This window comes from Microtus ochrogaster, chromosome 17 (genome assembly GCF_000317375.1).
Source record: "Microtus ochrogaster isolate Prairie Vole_2 chromosome 17, MicOch1.0, whole genome shotgun sequence".
Classification (NCBI taxonomy): Eukaryota; Metazoa; Chordata; class Mammalia; order Rodentia; family Cricetidae; genus Microtus; species Microtus ochrogaster.
The window spans coordinates 22,473,750-22,496,453 of NC_022019.1; the positions used below are offsets into that span (position 1 = coordinate 22,473,750).

At 39.3% G+C, this 22,704-nt stretch overlaps 1 protein-coding gene across 2 annotated transcripts in view; it reads right to left on the reverse strand.

Moving 5' to 3' along the window:
- Positions 1-11,715: 11,715 nt before the first annotated feature.
- Positions 11,716-22,704, reverse strand: part of Lacc1 (laccase domain containing 1) — an 11,875-nt gene continuing 886 nt past the window's right edge. Inside the window, exons 2-7 of one of the 2 annotated variants that reach the window (XM_026783159.1) lie at positions 21,771-22,440; positions 21,001-21,179; positions 20,031-20,196; positions 15,469-15,694; positions 14,254-14,414; positions 11,716-11,751 (exon numbers count right to left, since the gene is read on the reverse strand). In XM_026783159.1, coding sequence (XP_026638960.1) covers positions 14,255-14,414; positions 15,469-15,694; positions 20,031-20,196; positions 21,001-21,179; positions 21,771-22,332 — 1,293 coding nt within the window. In that variant the 5' untranslated portion in view covers positions 22,333-22,440 and the 3' untranslated portion in view covers positions 11,716-11,751; position 14,254. The other variant, XM_005355639.3, reaches the window with a different exon arrangement.

A 22,704-nucleotide genomic window follows, 5' to 3' on the forward strand; every position in this document is an offset into this window, starting at 1 on the left:
TAACATTTGATACAATGGTTATTTCACAAGATCAAAACAGTTGACATCTTGAATTCTGGTAAACCAAGGCGACAAGCAGTAAGCATTCTTGAGTACATATTGCCACCCAGTGGCCGAATGAACACAATTCACAAAGAACGGCAAAGGCAAACAAAGACAGTGAGTCCAACCAGGATGCTTGTGGTAAAAGCTTTGTTTGTGTTCAGTGAAGATGGTCTACCACTTGTAATTACAGCCTGAATTGTATCGCTCATTCAGAACATCAGGGTAGATTTTACCATATTTATTTTCAAAGTAGCCTGACCTTATCAGGGCCTTTCAGCATTGAAAGAAAAATATGTGGGGTGTGTGTTTACCACCAGACTGAATAATAAAATTTCCTTAGTACACACGAGACTCACGGCCACAAATGTCTAATAAGACAAATCCAAGGCACTTTACTTACCGTAAGTCAGAAGGCATGCTGTCAAGGCAAACATTAGAGAGACTCAAATCTTTATTCCCCAAGGTGCTATGAGCTCTGACATGATACTCAAGATGGATTACATTCTTGACATAATAATGTGAATTTTCCCTTCATCTGAAAGCAAAGGAAGATTCTGTGTGGGGATATACAGACACCGGGTAGAAGTGAGGTCACTGATGTGAGTGTTGAAGCCGTGATAACACAGGAATTTCCTAGCTGTTTAACTTGGAGGGGTGCAGCAATATTCTTCTTTTGAAGTAACATCCTAAGCATCTTCTGGAAGTCTCTAGAGAGGCTGAAGCCTATTTACTGTGTTCCTTAAAATAGAATAATGGAATTCATGGGATCTGAATGACGCTGAAAGTACAAGGAAATCAGAGGAGGATGTCCCACAGCTGTTACACAGCATCTGCGCTGTGAGGTCCACCTGTCCGCTATGAACAACTCTAGACAGAGAACCCATGAACTACTGTGTTCCCTTGCTACATCTTGTATTTCTTAATCTCGCACTACCTACAGGTTAATACATTGGCCTATTACTGCTTTATGGATATTCGTAGAAGGCCTGAGATGCCTGGGATAGAGACAAAAGACTTTATTGTTCACTGTTAGCAGGCAGCATGAACATCCCATGGTTCCCCTTGTCCCCCGAGTCATACAGAGGCCCCATATAAAGACACGAGTGTATCTGGCAGTAGGTTTGTGTCCTAGATTGGGAATGCTAAATCTACGGAATCTACTGTTCCTCTATTAATGACGAGTAAGGTGACCACAGTCTTTCATGTATCTGTCAGGGTTGCTTCCTGCACCCACGACCCTGAAAAATGGCCTGGATGAACAGCAGGAAGAGCTCTAGAATGATTCATCATCTAGATGATTCTAGACCTTTGCTTATATCATTGTAGGAATCCTTCCCTTCTTCCTCTTTTTTCCTTCCATGAATTTTAGATGGCTGCAACATTGTATTATCTTTGCTAGGTACTAAAAATAAGAAAATGAATTAGACATGGTCTTTGCTTTGATGGAATTCATATTCAGTAGTAAGCTGATTAAAGCCATTTAGGGACTATAGTGATCAGAAGAGCCAGGGGTGTAGGAGCCCAGTGGAACAGGGCTTGCCTAACACATGCAAGATCTTGTGTTTCATCTCCACACTGCAAAAAAATAACAACAGAACCCTTGCCTGACACATCTTAAAAGTATGTTCAGACTAGATAAGCATGAGACAAACCACCAAGGAAAATGTTCTGCGAGGGGTCACCTATTATCTGAGTATCTAAGCCTTAAAAAGATGGTTAAGATTTATTCAAGAAAAGTGAGGTTGAAAGCCTTTATGTCTAGAGTTACAATAAAGGTAAAACGACAGACATCAGAAGAAAATATAGCTTTGAAAGTAATGGTGAGGAATAGTGAGAAGTCCTGGGAATTCATTCTCATCCCCCTCTCCCTCCTTTTATCTCTCCTTACTCACACAAGCATAAAGTCTACAAGAACAGAAGCGCCTCAGCTTCCAGGTCTGACCTATCTCCATGAAGAACTACAGGGACACACCCCTTCACTTAGATGCTTGCAGCGTGTATGTCTTGATTTTGTTCTTTGCTAATTCAGTCGGAAGCCTAAGTGACAGTAACCTTGGATGAAGTTTGAGTTCTAGTCAGTTGTTTTTCCTTTTGTTTGCTGAGACAGTGTTTCTCTGTGTGGTCCTGGATGTCCTGGAATTTGCTCTGTAGACCAGGCTAGTCTTGAACTCAGAGATCTGTCTGTCTCTGCGTCCTAAATGCTGAGATTAAAGGGGTGCAGCACTGTTTGGGTTGGGAGCATCACCCCAGCCCCTGGCATTCATCCTTGGGGCGCGAAATATACCTAACAAGCACTATGGCCATTTCTAGTTTATTTTTAAATAGGTTTTTACTGAGCTATGTATTTTTTCTTCGCTCTCCTCTCTCCCTCTCTTCTCCCCTTCAGCCCTCTTCCAAGGTCCCCATGCTCCCGAATTACTCAGGAGATCTTGTCTTTTTCTACTTCCCGCGTAGACTAGATCCATGTATGTCTCTCTTAGAGTCCTCATTGTTGTCTAGGTTATCTGAGACTGTGAATTGTAGGCTGGTTTTTCTTTGCTTTATGTCTAAAAGTCACTTATGAGTGAGTACATATGATATTTATCTTTCTGGGTCTGGGTTATCTCACTTGATATGATGTTTTCTAGCTCCATCCATTTGTGTACAAATTTCAAGATGTCATTTTTTTTTCTGCTGCGTGGCACTCTATTGTATAATTGTACCATATTTTTCTTATCTATTTTTCGGTTGAAGGGCATTTAGGTTGTTTCCAGGTTCTGGCTATGGCAAATAATGCTGCTATGAACATAGTTGAGCACATGTCCTTGTGGTATGATTGAGCATCCTTTGGGTATATACCCAAAAGTGGTATTTCTGGGTCTTGAGGTAGGTTGTTTCCTAATTTTCTGAGAAATTATTATACTGATATTCAAAGCAGCTGTACCAGTTTGCACTCCCACCAGCAATGGAGGAGTGTTCCCTTTACTCCACATCCTCTCCAGTATAAGTTGTCATCAGTGTTTTTGATCTTGGTCATTCTTACAGGTGTATGATGAAACTCAAAGTTGTTTTGAGATTAATAAATGGGACAATTAATAAATGGAACCCCCATAACTGAGAAATTTCTGCAAAGCAAAGGACATGGTCAATAAGACAAAATGGCAGACTACCAAATGGGAAAAGATCTTCACCACCCCAACATCGGACAGAGGTCTGATCTCCAGAATATACAAAGAACTCAAGAAATTGGTCATTAAAAGAACAAATACTCCAATGAAAAAATGGAGTACAAACTTAAACAGAAAGCTCTCAACAGAGGAATCTAAAATGACTGAAAGATACTTAAGGAAATGCTCAACATCCTTAGCCATCAGAGAAATGCAAATCTAGTCTATTTTTAGTATAATTCAAATAGACTGTTTTGGCCCAGCTTACTGGAAATAGGAAATGAGAAGGTCCGGGATGCTTGGAGCGTATGGTATAGCGTAGGGAGTGGTGAATTAAAGAAGTAGGCAGGAGTGAGATCACCCCAACACTTACAAATTCCATGAGTGTGTCTTAGTTTTTGAGGTAGTGGAAAAGTCACAAGATGGTGTTAAAGAATATAAAGCAAGCAGATTTGCATCTGTAGACTGTCAAAATAGCAGCAAGACAGCGTTCGATAATAAGTGACAAATAACATAGGTATGATATGGTGGCTTGGATGTCTGTGGCGTCTGAGACAGGGACATGAGACTAAGTGGGGATACACTAGGCAGCCCTGTGGAAAAAGAAGGAAATATTCAGAAAAACTGCACAGCTTTAGATGGGAAACCATATGAACGACACCTTGACTTATGAAACAGAACACGAGAGGAAAGCAGGGATTTGGAGCCAAGGAGTTAAATGTGCAAGATTACTTTGAGTTGCCATGGGGTATGTCCTACAAGCTCTATAGCCAGATCTATAGAAAATGACTATAATGAGTGCTTTGTGACTATGGAATATCAAGTATGAAAATGAAGATGATGGGAGCACAAGGAAATACGACTTTCAGGCTTGTGACAGGTGACAGAAGAGCCAAGCATTGTGAAATATAAACTGTACAATGTGTGATGCAAGTTTTGGGGAATAAGAACTATTAAAAACCCAATAGTCGGGGCTGGAGAAAAGGCTTAGCCAGTACAATATTTGCTGTGCAAGCATGAGTTTCAACTTCTGCATGTAAAGCCAAAGCCAGGTACAGCGGAGTGTGTTTGTAGTCCCAACACCGAGAGGCAGATACAGGAGGCTTGCCACCCAGAAGCAGTAAACTCTGGGTTCTGTTAGAGACCCTGTCTCAACCAAAAAGGGTGGGGAACGGTTGAGGAAGGCACTGGCATTGACTACTGGCCTCCTATACACATGTGTCTATATATATACATGAATGTACATACATGGACGAATAATACACACATACCTACAGAAGAATAAAGCCATTTAATTATTACCATTTTCTACAAAATTCATTTTGTACAAAAGATTCTCATTAATTAGAAGTACTCATGGGAATGGAGAGTAGAAAAGAATGTGATATTTTGAGCTATAGAATTTGCTAGAAATCTTAATTGCTTAATAGAAGGACTACATACTATAATCTTTTTAGAATTAAATAAACCAACGAGGTTGGCTTCCAGACACAGAAGGGACATAATTCACATCAGATATTTGGACAAAGACACAGGGAGTGTAACGTAAGAATTCCTTTTCTCTGCAAAGAAAATATAAGCATGAAAAGTTTCTCTCAGCACAACTGACATGCAACCATTGCGTTCAAAATAAATGTAACTTGGGGAAAAGTTGTACTGATTCTTATTCCTTCATTAAACAATGGCCTGACACACAGAACAGTGCGTGGCCAACAGCAGCTGCCTCGACCTTGAAACCACAAATAAACTTTAGAAACAGTGACTGTAATGTACATGCACCCTAGCCCAGTATTCCAGTAAATGCATCCGCCAACACACACCATTCATTACTGCAACTAAGTTTTTAAAAATTCTAGTTTACAATGTTTCCAGTGTTTGTATGTATATATTAAGTTGCATTATTTAAAGAGGCCAAATGCCACACTTTGCCACATAAGTATTTCTGCTTTGCATTTAACATGCATATACCCATCAACAGATTGATGTTTGAGCAGTGATTCTTTAACGTGTCAGACTTCCATATATTGGTGGGATTTTCTAAAAGTTTATGCAAAACTTGAGACAATGAATATGTTAAATATAGAAATATAAAATTAGGGCAGTCAAATGAAAGCCAATTTCAAACCCCACTGTGAGATACAATATGGAGTAGCTTATATGTGACTGTCCTTTCGCCACAGCTTCTCAGTGGGCACTTACATTTTCATCAGGTGACCAATGCCCTTGAGTTTCTCCCCTGCTACTCACATACAAACACTTGCCTACACTAGTACTTCTGTAGAAGACGGATGTGGTTGGGCATTCCCGAGGGATTCTATTTGAACGATAATATGCTGTGCCTAGGGAAATACCAATATTTTCATCCCTTTTTGCACATGTACATAAGAGCTATTAACACTTTTTCACCTTTATGCTAGGCAACACCAGAGCTATTTGTAAAACATTGAATACTGTCCCCTAGTGGTATAATACTTTCATTTGTTTTATAAAGCTCGACAACTATATGTGAGGGGTCATGAAAATATTGGCAATTTGCTAAAATCTTCTTAATGTACAACAATAAAAACGAAATCAAAAATTACATACACAATGAATCCAAAAGCATATGGAATAAAACATAATTTTAGTTGTTTTTTGGCATGCTGTGGTCTATAATGCAAAGTATAGCTGCCTAAATTTATAAGCCTCAAACAAAATAATACGCAGTGAAGAATTAGAAAATTATAGTCTTTCTGAAGGTCCGAGACTAATGTTCTTTATGTTTTCATAAAGAACATTATCGTGGATTTGAAATTTCTGTCTTAATGTTCTCTATGTAATGCCTTTCTTGAATGTGGAGGAATGAATATTCTATTTAAATTTCATGCTGGGCTATGCGATTCACAGAAGGTTAAACTATGGGAGTCTGTCAGGCTGTGGCAGTCTCCTTCTGACTGCTACTTTGTGCTGGGCAGAACATCTTGATGGCCACACCACTGTTTTTTTTTTTTTAACCTAATCCAGCACCTCAACAAAATTTTGACCAAATACGTGAAAAGGATAGTCAGAGAAAGTTGAGAATAGAGTTCAAAGAGCTTTGACTAGGCAGAGATCCAGAAAGAGGGTCTGAAGTTGTGAAACACGTACTCAAGCCTTACTTCACCACAAGTTATATGATCCCAACTTTTATCTCAACCAGGCTGCTTCTCATTTGAACAGAGGAGTCAATGCCTGATTCATAGATTTTTATAGAAAATATACAGATATTTATGTGAAAATCCTTTTTTAATCACCAAAAAAGTACGGACTGTGTGTACATGTGGGAAATATATACAAAATTTAAAAATGTGAAATTGGTCACACCCACCACTGCCTGTAGAATAACTTTATCAGTTAATCCGCGGCTCTCTTTTCAGTTCTCATGTTATTCCTGAAGATTTCTGAGAGCCTTCCACACATATATTGACTGTCTTAAATAATCATACCTTTTAAATGTCTATGATTAAGTTATTCTTACTGCTTTACCTCTCGTTCTTCAAATGCACGAGCTGTGTGCAGGTCCATTCTTGGACCCTTGTACTCTCTCTAACTTTCATCCAGACAACCAACCTGATTCAAGAGACTCAAATTATCATTTCTTCATAGCCAACTGCCAAGCCTATTTGTCCATCATAAGTGCCAGGCCCAGATTTTCAATCATTGACCAAATATTTCCACCTGGATGCTAGCATTCTAGATAAGGTGAAACTTGTTACCCTTTCTCTATCCCCAAACCTCCCCACACCCTTGGTTGCCACTCTCAGTAGCTGGTTAAGCAAAACTCAGAGTCATCAATAATTTCTCCATTCTTCATATCCCACTTCCACAATCTTGTATGAGCTCTATTGAACCCACCTCTGAGATTTCTGTCCTCAGATCCATTTGAGTTTCTACAGCCTCCAGTAAGACTGTTATTCCTCTTAGAAAATATCCTAACTGAGCTGGGTATGGTGGCGCACGCCTTTAATCCCAGAGCTCTGGAGGTAGAGACATGCAGATCTCGGTGAGTTCCAGGCCAGCCTGGTCTACAGAGTGAGTTCCAGGCCAGCCAGGGTAGTGGCAGAGAAACCCTGTCTTGGAAAACAAAATATTCTCACTGTTTCTACTCAGTCTCTCTCTTTTGGTCACTCACTCTAAACCATCTCATTGAATAGGATGTGGTGCTATGGGGGAACCCTCTATTGTGATGCCTACTTATGGCCCAAAAAGTAAACTGCAATTTTCTATATGATTTGGGATCCTTGCTATTCGATTTCTTTGCTATCCGTCTAGTACCCGGCTTACACTGTTCTATGCCTTGACAAACTCAGTCCTGGCTTACACTGTCTCTGCCTTGGGTAAGCCATAAACTTTCAGTTTCATTTCCTGGTTCATGATGTTTTCTCTCCCTGCTATGACTGTTCTTTGTCAAAAACCTGTGCATGGGGCTAGAGAGATGACTAGGCTGTTAGAGAGTGCTTGCTGCTCTGGCGGACGACTAGAGCTTGGTTCTCAGCACCCACATTAGTGGCTCACAGTCACCTTGTAACTCTAGAACTCCAGCTCCCGGGGACCTGACGCAGGCTTCTTTCTCTGCTGGCACCTGCACGGATGTGTGCATACAGACACAATGAGATATAGGCAGACACATACATTTAAAACCCCTTTTGAAAATCTGTACACGTTTTGAGCTCACATAGTTTGTCATTTTCCCTGTAATATTTACTTTCTCCTAAACGCTGAGTAAAACTAACCCTTCCACCTTCAGAACTCATCTCTTTGTAAAATTATATTTTAATTGTAGAAGCAATTTACCTCAGAGAAAAAATTTTAAAACATAAAGGAAATATTTGGAAAGGATTGTAACCAAATAGATGTAACCAGGGAAAGTCTCCACAACACACCATAGCCACAATGTCACAACCACAAAGCAAACACTAAAAGCTGAGAGAGAAAAAAACACCAGAGAAGAACCAAGCAGAATTTCAGGGACTGAAAGAAGCAAACAATCAAGTCCAAATCCTCTCTAACAGACAAGAGCTACTGGGAGAACAAATTTCAGGGAGGAAAGACTAAGCTGAAACAGTGCTAAAAGACACACACAACGATTAAAACAGCCAGTCATTCCAAAAAGGTACGTTCAATAGACACAAATCAAAGAAGCAATGAAGTAGGAACTGAGATAAAGTCAAAAGTCACAGATAATTTACTCAAGTAACTTATAGAAGAAATTTCTCTAAATTTAAGGAAGTCAACATCTAAACACAAAAGGCCTTTAGAAACCCAAATAGATGTAACCAGAGAAAGTCTTCACAACACACCATAGCCACAATGTCACAACCACAAAGCAAACAATAAAAGCTGAGAGAGAAAAAAATATCCAGCTCATATACAAAGGGAAAAGCAACATAATAATATTAAATCATTTATAAGAAACATAAAGCCAGGAATGTATGAAATTATATATTTCAATATCTGGAAGTAAAGGATTGTCAACCAAGTTTTAAACTCATGGAAAATTAAGGCAAGTATTAACAACCAAGCAGTATCACAGAAAAATGTTAAATGAATATTATATATGTAGGAAAAGCAAAGTCTCATCCATAGAACATAGAAAAGAATATATTTCATGAGTGATCAAAAAAGAGTTGGGGAGGAAGTAATCAGGGACAGCACAGCAAACCAGAAAACCCCTAATACTAACAGAGAAGACCAGAAATACTAATAATATAACAACCAGAAAATCAAAATCATAGGAAATAACCTCAAGTGCAAATGAGCTCAATTAAACAATAAAAAAATACAGAATCACTGATGGAATTAATAAAACAAGGTACATCTATTGTCTCCAAGAAACACACTTAATCAGCAAAGATAAAAAACAAAACCCAGAAAACAAAAATATTCAAAAGGTGAAAAATCCTACCAAGCAATTGGAAGCTGTGTAATCCTATGTAGCAATTTCTGTATATGATAAGGTAGACCTCAAACCAAAACTAGCTGGAGGAGATAGAAAAGAGCCACTACAAATTAGCAAAGGACCAGCTCCTTGGGAAGATAATAACAACTGGAAACAGTATTCTCTGAAGATTAGTACTACGAATTTCATAAGACAAGAGAGAACGTTGAACACCAAAGACACTCCACTTGGAGCTTGTTTTCTTCTTGGCACAGTTTGCCTTTGGGCAAGGAACTGCCCATGCCTCGACCACTGACAAAGTGTACGATGTCTGGACTGGACAAGCAGGGAGGACACAAGGAAGAAGACTGACAAACCTTGCCAAGACAGGGAAAGACAGTTTTGAAAATTTTCCTGCCTCTGAATCTGGTCTGTCAGTTACTATAGGCCTTAGCCAAAGTTGGTTGCTTCAACATTGCAAATGAGACTTTGGGTGATTGCTCAGGTAGCTAATTGTCTCTGTCATATATTGCTTGTTTTGGAAGCTACTTGATTGCACTTCCTGCCTACTCTACTCAAGTAATATTCTCTCCCTGGCCAGGCCTTCAATGGGGTTGAAGATTAGACAGTCTTAGTTACCTTCCTCTTATGATTTAGCCAAGCCATTTTCAATGCAAGACTTAGACTCTTTAGAATAGAATGTTTATTAAACATTTAGCATGTGTTCCTTGCTTAATATTATTTATATTGGTTGTAGTCCTAATTTTATACTTAATATCTGCTCCTATTGTATATAGTTTTGTATTGGGTTTGGAACTCCCTTATTTAGACAAAAGGGTTGGGTGATGGGGAATCTCTGTTAGCCAATGAACTTTAAGTGGTAGGACCAAGTGAGGGGCATGGCCTTTTGGGTACCTGGAGAAAAACACTAGGTGGCCCAGGATTTGTTCTCTCTCTCTCTCTTTCTCTCTCTCTGGTTTTTTCACTACATAGCTGAGCTTGGACTTTTCGTTCCTGTTTTGTGAGTTTGCCCATTATAATAAAGATCAATATAGTTGGTCTGTCTTGTAGTTAGCCTGGTATTTCTCAATCCTAGATAATTTGACAGATTACATAAAGAAAAAAGATTTTACACCGCAAAGGGAACTATCAGCAGGAGCACAAACAGCTTACAGAGTAGTGCAGAATGTTTGCCAGTTTGACTTCAGACCGGGAATTAGTACCTAGAACATAAAATCCTTCAAAACTGAACGATAAAACTGCCTGTCAATAAGAGTTCAGGAAATGAACAGATGGTTCTCAGAAGAACCACAAATGTTCAGACCTATACTGAAAATGCAATTAACAGTTTTAGCCATCATAGACATCAAAATTAAAACTACTTTAGGAGTCTACCAAAGTGTAGTCAGAATGGCGGCTACCAAGAGAGAAAATGACAAAGCTGGGGAGATGACTCAGTGGCTTAGAACACTGGTGACTCCTCCAGACAGTCTGTGCCTGAGTCCCAACACCCACATGGCAGCGCAAAGCCATCTGTAACTCCAGTCTCAGGGGAGCTGACATCCTCTTCTGGCCTACCTGGTCACTGCACACACACGTGGTGCACAGACATACGTGCAGACAAAATACCCATACACATAAAAATAATAAAATACCAAAAGAAAAATGCTAGCGGATGCCGATGAGGATGTAGGAAAAGCTGGACCCTTTTCACTGTCAGTAGCAGTGTGAACTGGAACAGCCATTAAATAGATCAGCATGGAGACTTCAGAAAATCAACAGTGGGTGTAGCACAATTAATAAAAATCCAGAGAAAGAAATTGGGGCTCAACCTGAAGGTCAGAAAAGCAAAACAGTCATCCACTGGCTCTTACCTCTCCCTCAGTCCAAAATGGAATCTGAAAGTGAGACTGAGTCTGTCTCCTCCCATCTTATATTCCTCTCTAGGGCTGGGATTAAAGGCGTGCACCACTACTGCCCCGCCTCTATGGCTAGCTAGTGTGGATGCTGGGATTAAATGTGTGTGCCACCACTGCCTGGTCTGTAAGGCTGATCAGTGTAGCTATTTTACTCTCTGAACTTCAGGCAAGTTTCATTTATTAAAATACAAATGAAATATCACCAAAATTGAGGACATGAAACTGGGAGGGGGACATGTTGGGGAAAGCTGAGAAGAGTTGGAGATGAAATGAAGGATGGTTATAACCATATTTCACTGTATACATGAATTACATTCTCAAAAGAATATATTTTATAAATAAAAGAAAACAGAATAGACCTATGACCCAATTAGTCTACTTCTACGCATATCCCCAAGACTATATCCTGCCATAAAGATATTTAAACATGTACATTCGTTGCTATTCTAGCCACAACAGCAAGGAATTGAAATTAGCCTAGATGTTCATCAAGAAATGAATGGGTAACAAAAATACAGTAATACAATATTTTATTTAACTATAATGAAACGATCAAATTTGAAGGAAAGTAGATGGATGTGTGCTGGGGAAACTCCTTCAGCCAATGGCCTTCGAGATGCTGGACCAGGTTGGGCGTGGCCTTGGGTACCGAAAACCACACTTGCTCTCTTGCTCTCTTTTGGCCACTGGATTCGGTTCCTGTTTCCAGCTCGTGAAGAGGACTGTGATCTGTGAATCTGTCCCCCTAAATAAAGAACCCTTTATTATTCTCAAGTCTGAGCTAATGTGGGACTACTTTATTCACGTTCTCCTACAGATCTGGAATTATTATATTGAACAAAATAATCCAGACTCAGAATAACAAACATTGCGTATTCTCTCTCATATATGAATCCTAACCATTAATGTTTATGCATGCATACACATATACGTATATGTGTGGGTATAAATGTGGATATAGGTGTTGAACCTAGAAAGAGAACATATGGGAAAAGAGGGATGAGCAAGGAAGGGGGTGACAGAACACATTAGACATGAAAGGAGGGGCTGTTGGGAGTGGAAGGATGCTCAAAGGGAAGAGAAAGAAGGGAAAGGGGAGGATCAGCAAAACCATGATGCTTGAAAATGCCATAATGAAACCTACTCTTGTGTAAGGCAATTCCAAATATATATATATATATATTTAAAAGGAAGTGTTTATCTCTCCTACTGCATTTGACTCAAATGGAAAAGTTGTCTTTATTTTGATTCACTGTGTCAAGCTCCATCCCTATAAAAAAAAAGTTGGCATTCAACAAACACTGAACTGAACAGACCTGGTATTGATTTATAGATAAATCCACAGAACTAACTTGAGGGATAACATCACATTGATTCTTTCCTTAGTTATCATAAGAATTAAACTAAGATCATCTGGTTGTGGGTCACAGGGAAAATATACCCTAAAGGTGAATTATGTTTTGTAACTCTCTTGGTTTTATATAAATCAAAAAGCTAAAATTTTCTTTTGCAAGCAGTGTGGAAGGATGCAGGAAACGGTGATGCAACATTTCAGTCAAGAACCTGTAAAACACACAGAAATAAAACATGAACTCCTAACTAACGCTCTTAGAACATCGAGGTAGGAATCATAAAGTACATTAAAAACTAAAGTCATTGTCAAGAGTGAAAAATATACAAACGACTCAGTGGGTAAGGGCTCTGGCCATCAACCTTAATAAGCTCAGTTCGATGTCTGGAAGCCTATGGTAGTAGACGAGAAGAGACTACTGAAAGTTGTCCTCAGCCCCCATACATAGTGACTGTACAAGTTTACACTCCCGCCAGCGAGAGGAGTGCCCCCTTGCTCCATATCCTTGCCAGCATGAGCTGTCACTTGTATTATTGCTCTTAGCTATTCTCATAGGTGTAATATGGAATCTCAAGGTAGTTCTGATTTGCATTTCCATGATGACTAAAGATGTTGAACATTTCTTTAAATGTTTCTCAGCCATTTGAGTTTCCTCTAGTTAGAACGGTTTAGATCTGTACACATTTTTTAAATTGTGTTATTTGGTGTTTTGAAATCGAATTTCTTGAGTTCTTGATACATTTTGGATATTATCCCTCTATTGGATGTGGAGTTGGTGGAAAGTTTCTCTCATTCTGTAGGCTGCTGTTTTGTCCAGATGACAGGCTCCTTTGCCATGCAGGAGCTTTTCAGTTTCATGAGGGCACATTTATGGTTGCTCTTAGTGCCTTAGTGTTTTGTTCAGGAAGTCTTTTCCTGTGCCTATGAGTTCAAGCCTTTTCTTCTCTTTCTCTTTTATTAGGTTCAGTGTGTGTGGTTTTATGTTGAGGTCTCTGATCCATTTGCAGTTAATTTTTGTGTAGGATGATAAGTACGGATCTATGTTGATTCTTCCACATGCAGCCATCCAGTTTGACCATCAGCATTTGTTGAAGAGGTTGCTTCTTTTCCACTGTGTATTTATGGCCTCTTTTTTTTTTAAAAAAAAAAATTAGATGTTCATAAGTATGTGGATTTATGTTTGGGTCTTCAATTCTATTCCATTGATCAATTTGTCTGTTTTTATGCCGACACCATGCTGTTTTTTTTTTTTTTATCACTGTAGCTTTGTAGCACATCTTGAAATCCAGGATGATGATAGCTCCAACAGTATTTTATTATTCAGGATTATTTTAGCTATATTGGTTTTTTCCTTTTGTGTATGTGTGTGTATTTCCATATGGAGCTAAAATTTGTCCTTTCAACATCCGTGTGAAAATTTGTGTTGGAATTTTTGTAGGGATCATATTCAATCTGTAGATTGATTTTGGAAGTGTGGCCATTTTTACAATATTAATCTATTTTTCATAAAACAAAAATAGTGAAAGATATCAAGATGTTATAATAAGACATGCATTGATCAAGTTCACATCAGAGATAAAGACTTCTTATACAGTTTTTTAAAAAGAAGATTAAACTACTTTAAAACTTTAACATAAGCCTATTAACTATTCTTAATTAAGTAGAAAAAGAAATGAATAGTCTTCATCATGAAATGTGTTCCCAAAACTTTTCTATACCATTTTGCCACTTAAAAATCAAAACTTGATTATCTTTATAGGGAACAAGGAATATTATTAAATTTAATTACTTTTTCAATGAAGGCAGGGAAAGGCTGGAGGGAGGAGGGAGGGTGATTGAGTGGGGAGGGGACATGGAAAGAATCTGAAGAGAGACAGCACAGAGGAGGGTGTGTACCTCATTCTCTAATGGATATGAAGCCAATCTGTGTACCGAAGTTAAGCCCATCTCGAACATGGGAGAAAAACTTATCAGGATGGCAGGATGTGCAGAGATCAAGATCTCCCTTCTGGTCATGAATATGCTGTGGAAGAATTCCTCCCCGTTCTAGAAGAATCCTTAGAACAAAGATATATCAAGAGACAGAAGAGTTTATGTTATTGATAGTGAGAGCAATGTGAAAAGGACATGTTTACTTGGGTGGACCCATTCCAGGAAAGACCTCTGCATGATGAATGGAAGCTGCTGTTTACTCTGCAGCAGGGCTAGTCAGGAAATGGTAGATTTTATCAGCAAAGCTCAAATAGGAGCTGTGCGGTGATCCACACTGCCCTGCAGACGTGTGCTGGCTCTGGGGGTCAGATGCTTGTTTGGGAGGAAGGGCACCTGTGTACAAAACTCCTTTGGTTCAGATAGGGCCTACTTTTAATCATCTGATCTTCACGTTTCCCCCACACACACATACTAGACTCTTCACAGAAAACTTTGTTCATAAATGCTGTGATATAAAATAGGAATAAAATTGGTGACACTCATTCACAAGCCGCATTTAAGAATCAATTAGGACTGACTGAATCCTTTCTACTCATGTGTTAAATGAGGCGGGGTCTGGGTACGGCTTTGCTGACTGGAATAGAAACACAATTCAAATCAGACATCAGTTTCCTTTCTTAGAAATGACAGTTTCCAACAGAGATTAGGAAGCACAGTCTTATATTCAAAATGCACAGGCCCACAAGTGCTACATATTGATATTATCTAATGTTTTACAAGAAATGTTTTCTAACTAATTAGACAATAAGAATACTCTCAAAATATCAACTTTCTTATGGTTTCTATTTCTTAGGAGAATTGACCTAAGCAACAGCTGTGAAGTAAAGTCCATATCGGCTTTTTTATACAAGGTTTAAGCAGTTTTCCGTAGACATCAATTTGCAATTTACTTCGAAATAGATAAACTATAACAGTCATGAAATCATCTGTGATACAAACTGAGTGAGAATAGATGCCTTATTTAATGTGGGTTTTTCCATATGTGTGTATGTTAAGCGCCTCAAATATTTGCTACCTGGATTGTTGTGGGGAGTTATTTTCTGTTCTCTAAAGTAACTGTCATCTCAGAAACGATAAGCAGTAACCGGGCTTCTGGCACCGCATCGAAATCACACACACCTGGTGGCTTTTCGGATGTCAACGTAGGGATTCAGTGAGTCGAACTGTCGCACACACGAGGGATGAAGATCGTAAAATGAGGTTGCCTGTTCTCTGGGAAGAGCGAAGCAACAGGGGCCTACTGAAGGCCCCAGAACAACACGAATGTCTTCCGGGTTACAGCCGTACTCTGCAGTCATAGCGTTCACAGTAGCCATAGCTACGCCCAGCAAAGTACCTTTCCAGCCTGGTAAATGGGAGGAAAAGAAGACAGGAGAAGTTAAAAATGTGGATTCCCAACAACAGCTGTGGTTTGTGTATTCAAAGTGTGTATCATAGATGAACCCCCAAAGTAACGGTTCCAATACAGTACCATCATTAACCCTACAGAACCATCAATTAAAGGGAGTCTCTTTTGCAAACTGGTATTGATGTTTAGTCTCCATAGGAACAATGTCCTTTTAGTCTTTCTCCCCTCTCTTTTCTACTACCAGGGGAATGAAACACAGAACACGGAACAGGTCAGCCACTTAATGTGTCCAACTCAGTATTAACATTGGCAGCGTTCAATTTCCACATTTCCCTCACCTTGCACGTTTGGAACTATATTCTCAAATAATAACTTCTCATTTCTCTATTCCTATAAATTTTTGTTTATGAATTTTAATTACTCTGTGTACGTTACGTGAGGAGCATCATATTGGGTTTGCCTGTGACTGGCTGATGGAATCAATGTCTAGAAGGTTCATCCATATTGCAGCACGTATCCGAATCTATGGCCGTTTAAAGACAGAGTATCATGTCATTGTACCATACCACATTGCGTTTTCCTACTTACTCTCTTGTCACTGAAGACTTGGGCTGTCTCTGCCTCATGGATCTTACGGATCAGGATGTGAGTTCTTCTGGACCTAGGTCTGGAGTCAGGATTCTAGGTCATGTGGCAATTCTATATTAAACTTTTGAAGGAATCCCCATACCATTTTTTTTTTAACTTGAAGTAGGGTTTCACTATGTAGCTGGAATCCACTATGTAGACCAGGCTGGCCTCAGGCTCAGAGATCTGCCTGCCTCTGCCTCCTAAGTGCTGGTGTCAAGTGCCACCATATGCAAAAGACTATTTCTGTTAGGGAATTTTTACATCTTTCATACTCATCATTCCTCGAGACTTGTTTTATGTCTTAAGTAGTAGTCACTCTGACGGATGCATGTTGAGATTATAGGTTTGACTTACATTTCTTTAGTTATGAATGATGTTGATTAGCTTTTCTTTTCTTATGCTCCTCAGCTATTTACAACCATTTTTAGGGAAAAATTCCATTCCTTAATATCCGATCCTCCTACCCCTACCTCCTGAGTGCTGGGATTAGAGATGTGAGCCACCATACGTGGTTTGTATGATGCTATTGAACAGACAATGTCATCTATGCCGCGTAAGCACTCTGCCAAGGCAATTACATCCCCGGTCCCTTTACCCATTCTTCAACCCAGCTGTTTTGACTCTAGGATTGCAGGTGTTGTTTTAGTAATTAACCCCTTACTAAACACAATGGGCTTCCTTTCTACTCCATTCCTTTCATGCATAAGCATTTTAAATTTTAATGAGGTTCAATTTACCTGTCTTTAAATTTTTTTTCTTTCCTGCTCGGTTATCTAAAAACTACATCGCCTAATCCAAAGGCATGAACACTTCTGGTTTTCATTTTCCTAAGAGTTTTATAATTTTGCCTCTTAAAATTTAGGTCACTGATCCATTCTGTTCTTATCTTTTACTATTGTTATGGTAAGGGCCAGAATCATTCTTTTGCTTCTGGGTGTCTGTCTTCCCCAGCTCCACTGGTTGATCCCCATTGAATAACCAATTTGGCATCTTTGGTAAAAAGCTCTTTTTTTTTTTTTTTTTTCCGAGACAGGGTTTCTCCCCGTAGTGCCACCACCGCCTGGCTGGTAAAAAGCTCTTCACCATAGTTCATGGCTTATCTGTCACTTGTAGGCTCTCTATTCTATTTTGTTGGTTTATCTATTATTTTTAATACTAGTGTTACATTATTTTTGATACTATAGCTTTGAAATGAGTTCTAAAATTAGAAACTACAAAATGTCCAAATTTGATCTTTTACAAGATTGTTGTGACTATCCAAAGGCCCCCCCCCTTTTTCCTGTAAAAAAATGCAATTAGGGATTTGTTAGGATTGTACCAAATCTGTAGATGATTTGGGGTAACGTTTACATCTTAACAATCATTGTGTTCACTGTATGGGCATGGGACTTCTAATTATCTCCTGTTCCTTTAGCTTCTCTTAGTAACGCTGTGGAGTCTGGCCATCTCTCCGCTTTTCACACTGAAGTTCATCTTTGCAGCTGACAGTCTCCTCACAGATTTTTCTACTAGCTCTTTCTTTTCTTTGGATTTCATGATGAGTTCTAAGACTAAGCCACTTTCTTCATTCCTGCTTCCATTTAGTTTCCTAAAATAAAACCTAAGAGAATTACATTTTTTTCCTTCATTCGGATGCAAATTCAGTTGACTTAGGCGGACAATAAGGAGTCCCCCGGCTCTCTTTTCTCACTACTCCAGACACCTGCCCTTCTAAAACTAAACACTTGGGTAAAGAGCTCATTTCTTCTTTTCAGCTAAAAGGAAGAGATGGTGGAAGTAATAAATATTTAAATAATAGGTCCAGTGTCCATTGGTAAGTCATTAAATACGTAATTGTAGAAAGAGGACCGGAAGAGCCTAGCAGGCTTTTAATCCCAGCACTAGGGAGACAGAGACAAGCAGATCTCCATAAGTTCAAGGACAGCCTGGTCTACAGAGCAAGTTCCAGGACAGCCAAAGAAATACAGAGAAACCTTGTTTTAAAAGACCAAAAGGAAGAGGAAGAGGAAGAGGAAGAGGAAGAGGAAGAGGAAGAGGAAGAGGAAGAGGAAGAGGAAGAGGAAGAAGAAGAAGAGGAAGAAGAAGACTAGAACGAAATAGGTTGGTCTCAATGATAAAAACAGGGGAGAAGCTTTTTGGTAGAAAAGACTTTAAGAAAAAAATATTGAATTTTTAACATCATGATTCTGAAATCCCTTTGGAAATGTAGGCAGTAATTTTCAGAAGAAAACAACTTAGTACAGATATTTTGATTACTGTCAAGACTTTTCTACACACACAAGGATATATACCCTTTCTTCCTCAGGAACTTCCCTTTATCTTCTCACCACCGGAAACATATTCACATAGACATAGCTAGTTTAAGATATTTTTATTAAATTAGTCCCTCAGATGGAGTTTAGACTAGCTGATCCCGGTGAGTATATAATGTATTCCACTGTATTGTAGTTCATGGCTAATTTAGCAATGATTTTTAAGTTCACATGTATAGCTTCATTTTGACTAAATCTTGGATATTTTCAGAATAAGTCTTTCAAACCTAAGAAATACTCTTCCCTTTGAGTGTAGGTTCAAATTTGAAGCTACTTTTGACAAGGTCATACAGTGAACTTGACCCCTCATCCAATTCTGTTACTTTAGCTTGTCAAAAGCAAATGGTGACCCTTGATTCTATATTGTCTAAAAAGCAAAAGAGTCATATATCTATAAGTAAGATAAAACTCAAAAGAGTGTGTCTCATTTTACATAGGATAATAAACATAGAATAAATATTATTTTTCATTTTTTTCAGAAAGTAATTCTGTAAGTTTGACAAAATATCGCCTTTGAAAATGCTGTTTTAATTCTCTTTAGGTGTCAGTCTCAGTTTAGTGAAACTAACTAAACTAAAAGCGTCTTTCCATTCACGGGCATAGACAAACATGTCTTGTTTCTTTTGTTTTAAAGCTTACTGCTTTTCTCATGCTGTTTATGCTGTGAACTGCATCCAGTGTGCCTAACATCCCCGTTCCCTGGTACTCAGACTCCAAGGATTCTCAGCCAGAGGCAGCCACACCTACACTGTTTTGAAAAGCACGAAGGATTGTCTTTGGTTATTACAAAGACAGTGATTATTATGCACATTTAAAAAGTTCAATGGCAATGGGTTTTTGATCCTACTGCACGTTCTGGCTTTGTGGGAGCCTAGGCAGTTTGGATGTTCACCTTACTAGACCTGGATGGAGGTGGGCGGTCCTTGGACTTCCCACAGGGCAGGGAACCCTGATTGCTCTTTGGGCTGTCAAGGGAGGGGGACTTGACTGGGGGAGGGGGAGGGAAATGGGAGGCGGTGGCGGGGAAGAGACAGAAATCTTTAATAAATAAATAAATTAAAAAAAAGTTCAGGACTAAAGATAATTCAGTCTGTACTGCAGGGTTATCTTGCCCTATATGTTAATAGCGTATACTTGCTTAGAAATACTGACAGGCTTAAAACCTACGGACTCCTGAATACCACTAGGTACCACCTACTTCCGAAATTCGACTGACTCATCTAATTTGCTTGTTGACTCCTTATATCTGTTTCCGTGGTGAGAGTACACAGGCCTCATCCTATCACAAAGCAATACAATTAACAGCTTTCTATGCCCATCAGGAAAGAAATTACAAAATAGCTTGCACTGCAAACGAACAAACTTTCAAATGATTTATTAAACACACTTACCAGAGTGAGCAACCCCACAGGCCTTTTTCACAGGATCTGCGAAGACTATGGTAATGCAGTCGGCACCGAGAGCTGTGATTGTGACTCCGCTCTGGTTTGTGACTATCCCGTCATAGGATTCAGGCTCCTTCTTCCCCATGACCCACACGTCATTGGCATGATCGGTCTAGCACAGAACACAGGGCAAAAACGTTTTGAAAACAAAACTTCTTAGATGTGGGCTTTTCTAAAAGCACTGATGTGGGTACCACAGTAGGTTATCATGCTATTATTATAGGATGCCATTATTATAATGTATAGATTATCCAATTCTATACATAATAAAATACCAACTATATCATCTCTACAGATGTTGCTCTTAGGAAAGCTGACTCGGAAGTCATGCAAATCCCCCACCTCCCCAGAGATGAGTAAATCTTTATTTTGAGTACTTCTCACAAAAGGCAAGTTTCACTTTCTTGCTAGAAAGTGAAAGTACCAAATCAGTGATTTTTCCCCCCCTTTTCTTAGACTCAAGTAAATCTAGAATTCTTGAACAGATTTTTCTCCTCACTTAGACCCTAGTTCTGCAGGGTCTTCACACAAAAAGTAAAGACCCAAACCTTTTCCTGATTATTCGCAAACTTTCTTCTGTACTGATAGACCCAAAGGTTTGCCTGATCATCCGGGGACTTTCTTCTGTATTGACAGGGCAGTAGTGGTTGGATACTCACTGAAAAGTAATATTACATCTAGAACTGTGGCGTTCTAGATGAGATCCATACATACGCACATGCCCGAGAGCACAGACACATATGAATATTTGATCTTTAGGCTATAATATATAAAGCAGAGAAAAATAATTACAGCATTATCCTAAACTGTTAGATAAAGTTCCAGAAGCAAAAATTACACAACTTAATAGTTATATAGTTATTGACAGGGAGAATGCCAATATTTTGGAAAACCAAAATATATAACAAAAATTTACCTTTATTCGATAAAATTTCTCTGCATTAAATCCTGCAGCATCAGCCAACCTACGAAGATTTTCTTGAACAACTACTTTGGGATCTCTCCGTTTGCTGCTACTGAAAAGATTGAGTGAGCTAAGGGTTGGGATGTAGGATATGCCACCTGTCCTTGTCGTAAATCCATGGATGAAGGTATCTGTTGATTATAAGTGACAGAGTAAAAAGGTGTCCTACAGAGACAAGGAAACACACAGAAGACAGTGTCTCCGCCAGACCCTCCCGGATCACTCCAGTCGGCAATTGTTTGTGTGCTTTCTAGTTCTGGCAGCACTTTGCACCCCCATGCACTGGTACACACAGCTGTCACCCTGTGTGACTGCTCACGAGAAAAACTTCTTATCCAAGGAAGATTGATTTTTTTTTCTGAAATTTTACCCTCTGCCTAAATGCCCAAAGGGTTGAAGTGTCAGCATTTCGACATACAAGATCTTCCAGGACAACAACAACAGCAACAACAACAAAAATGATCTTGCTTTGTTTTGTTTTTTCTTTTTTAAGGAGGATTGGGACATTTGCCTTAAAGAGGAATTGACAGGGAACCAATTTGCTTATTTGAGGTGGCTCTGATGAAGTCATCTCTTGATGCCATTGACCCACAAGGTCATAAAACCCCCATGTTGCAAAAGAAGTGCAATTCACAAGCGTCAACAAAAAAAGGAAAAAAGGAAGTGAGACATGTCCTAAGAAAGTCTGGGTTTTCACAAGTGACAAAGAGTGTGTAGGATACCTGGGATCAACGGAGATGTGATAATAGTTAAGTCCCCTTTCAGGGTCGGCAGGCTTCTCAAGTACGCTTCTATTTCACTTTGGATCTCCTCTAGTTGTTGAGCTGTGGGTACGTTTATTTCGGTAGACGGTTTCAACAGGCTCTCTCCCCAAGCTCCCTGTAAATCTTCAAACTCAAAATCATAGACCTCAGTGAAGAGCTGATCTATAAAACCCTTCACAAACGTTTTCCTGTGCTCGGGTACAATCACCTTAATGTGGCTCAGATTTTTTTCATCAATTTTTTGTTTAATTGTATACAGAGAGGCCGCCATACTGGAATTGCTAATAGTCTCAAAATCTCTCGTGAGAAGTGGAAATCCATTTCCTGCTTCCATGTCAGAAAGATCGTTTTCACCGTCCCTTTCTTTGGTGACGTTACCACCACACATTACGCAAAGGAGCTTGGCCTTGGGGGCGTGGTGGTGGTGGATACCGGTCAAAGTCTTCAGTAATGTCTGATGGCAGATTTTCTGTGAGTTCAATTTTAAACTGAAGAGATCAATCACGACGGCTTCTGCCATCCTTAATGCGCTTTCCTCAAAGACTTCTGTGCCAAATCAGCCGTAAAGAGAAATAGGCACAGGTAGCCATCAAAACTGTGCCAGTCTTCTTATGGACACAGCAGCAATCTGTGGGGGGCAGAAGGGAAGTAATTGTGTTAACACAAAAAGCAACCCAAATAAACCCAGAGCCCAGGTAGGAAAAGAGAGCAAGTCCTGCTTTAAAATTATACGATGCCAATCTATCTGCTACTATACCATTATTCCAGTCATGCTTATCAGATTAGATCATATCTCATATGTCATGCTTATCAGATTAGATCATATCTCATATGAAATAACAAGGCCTCACCTTTAGCATGTTGAGCAGCATCAGCAAACTTCTTTCTCTCT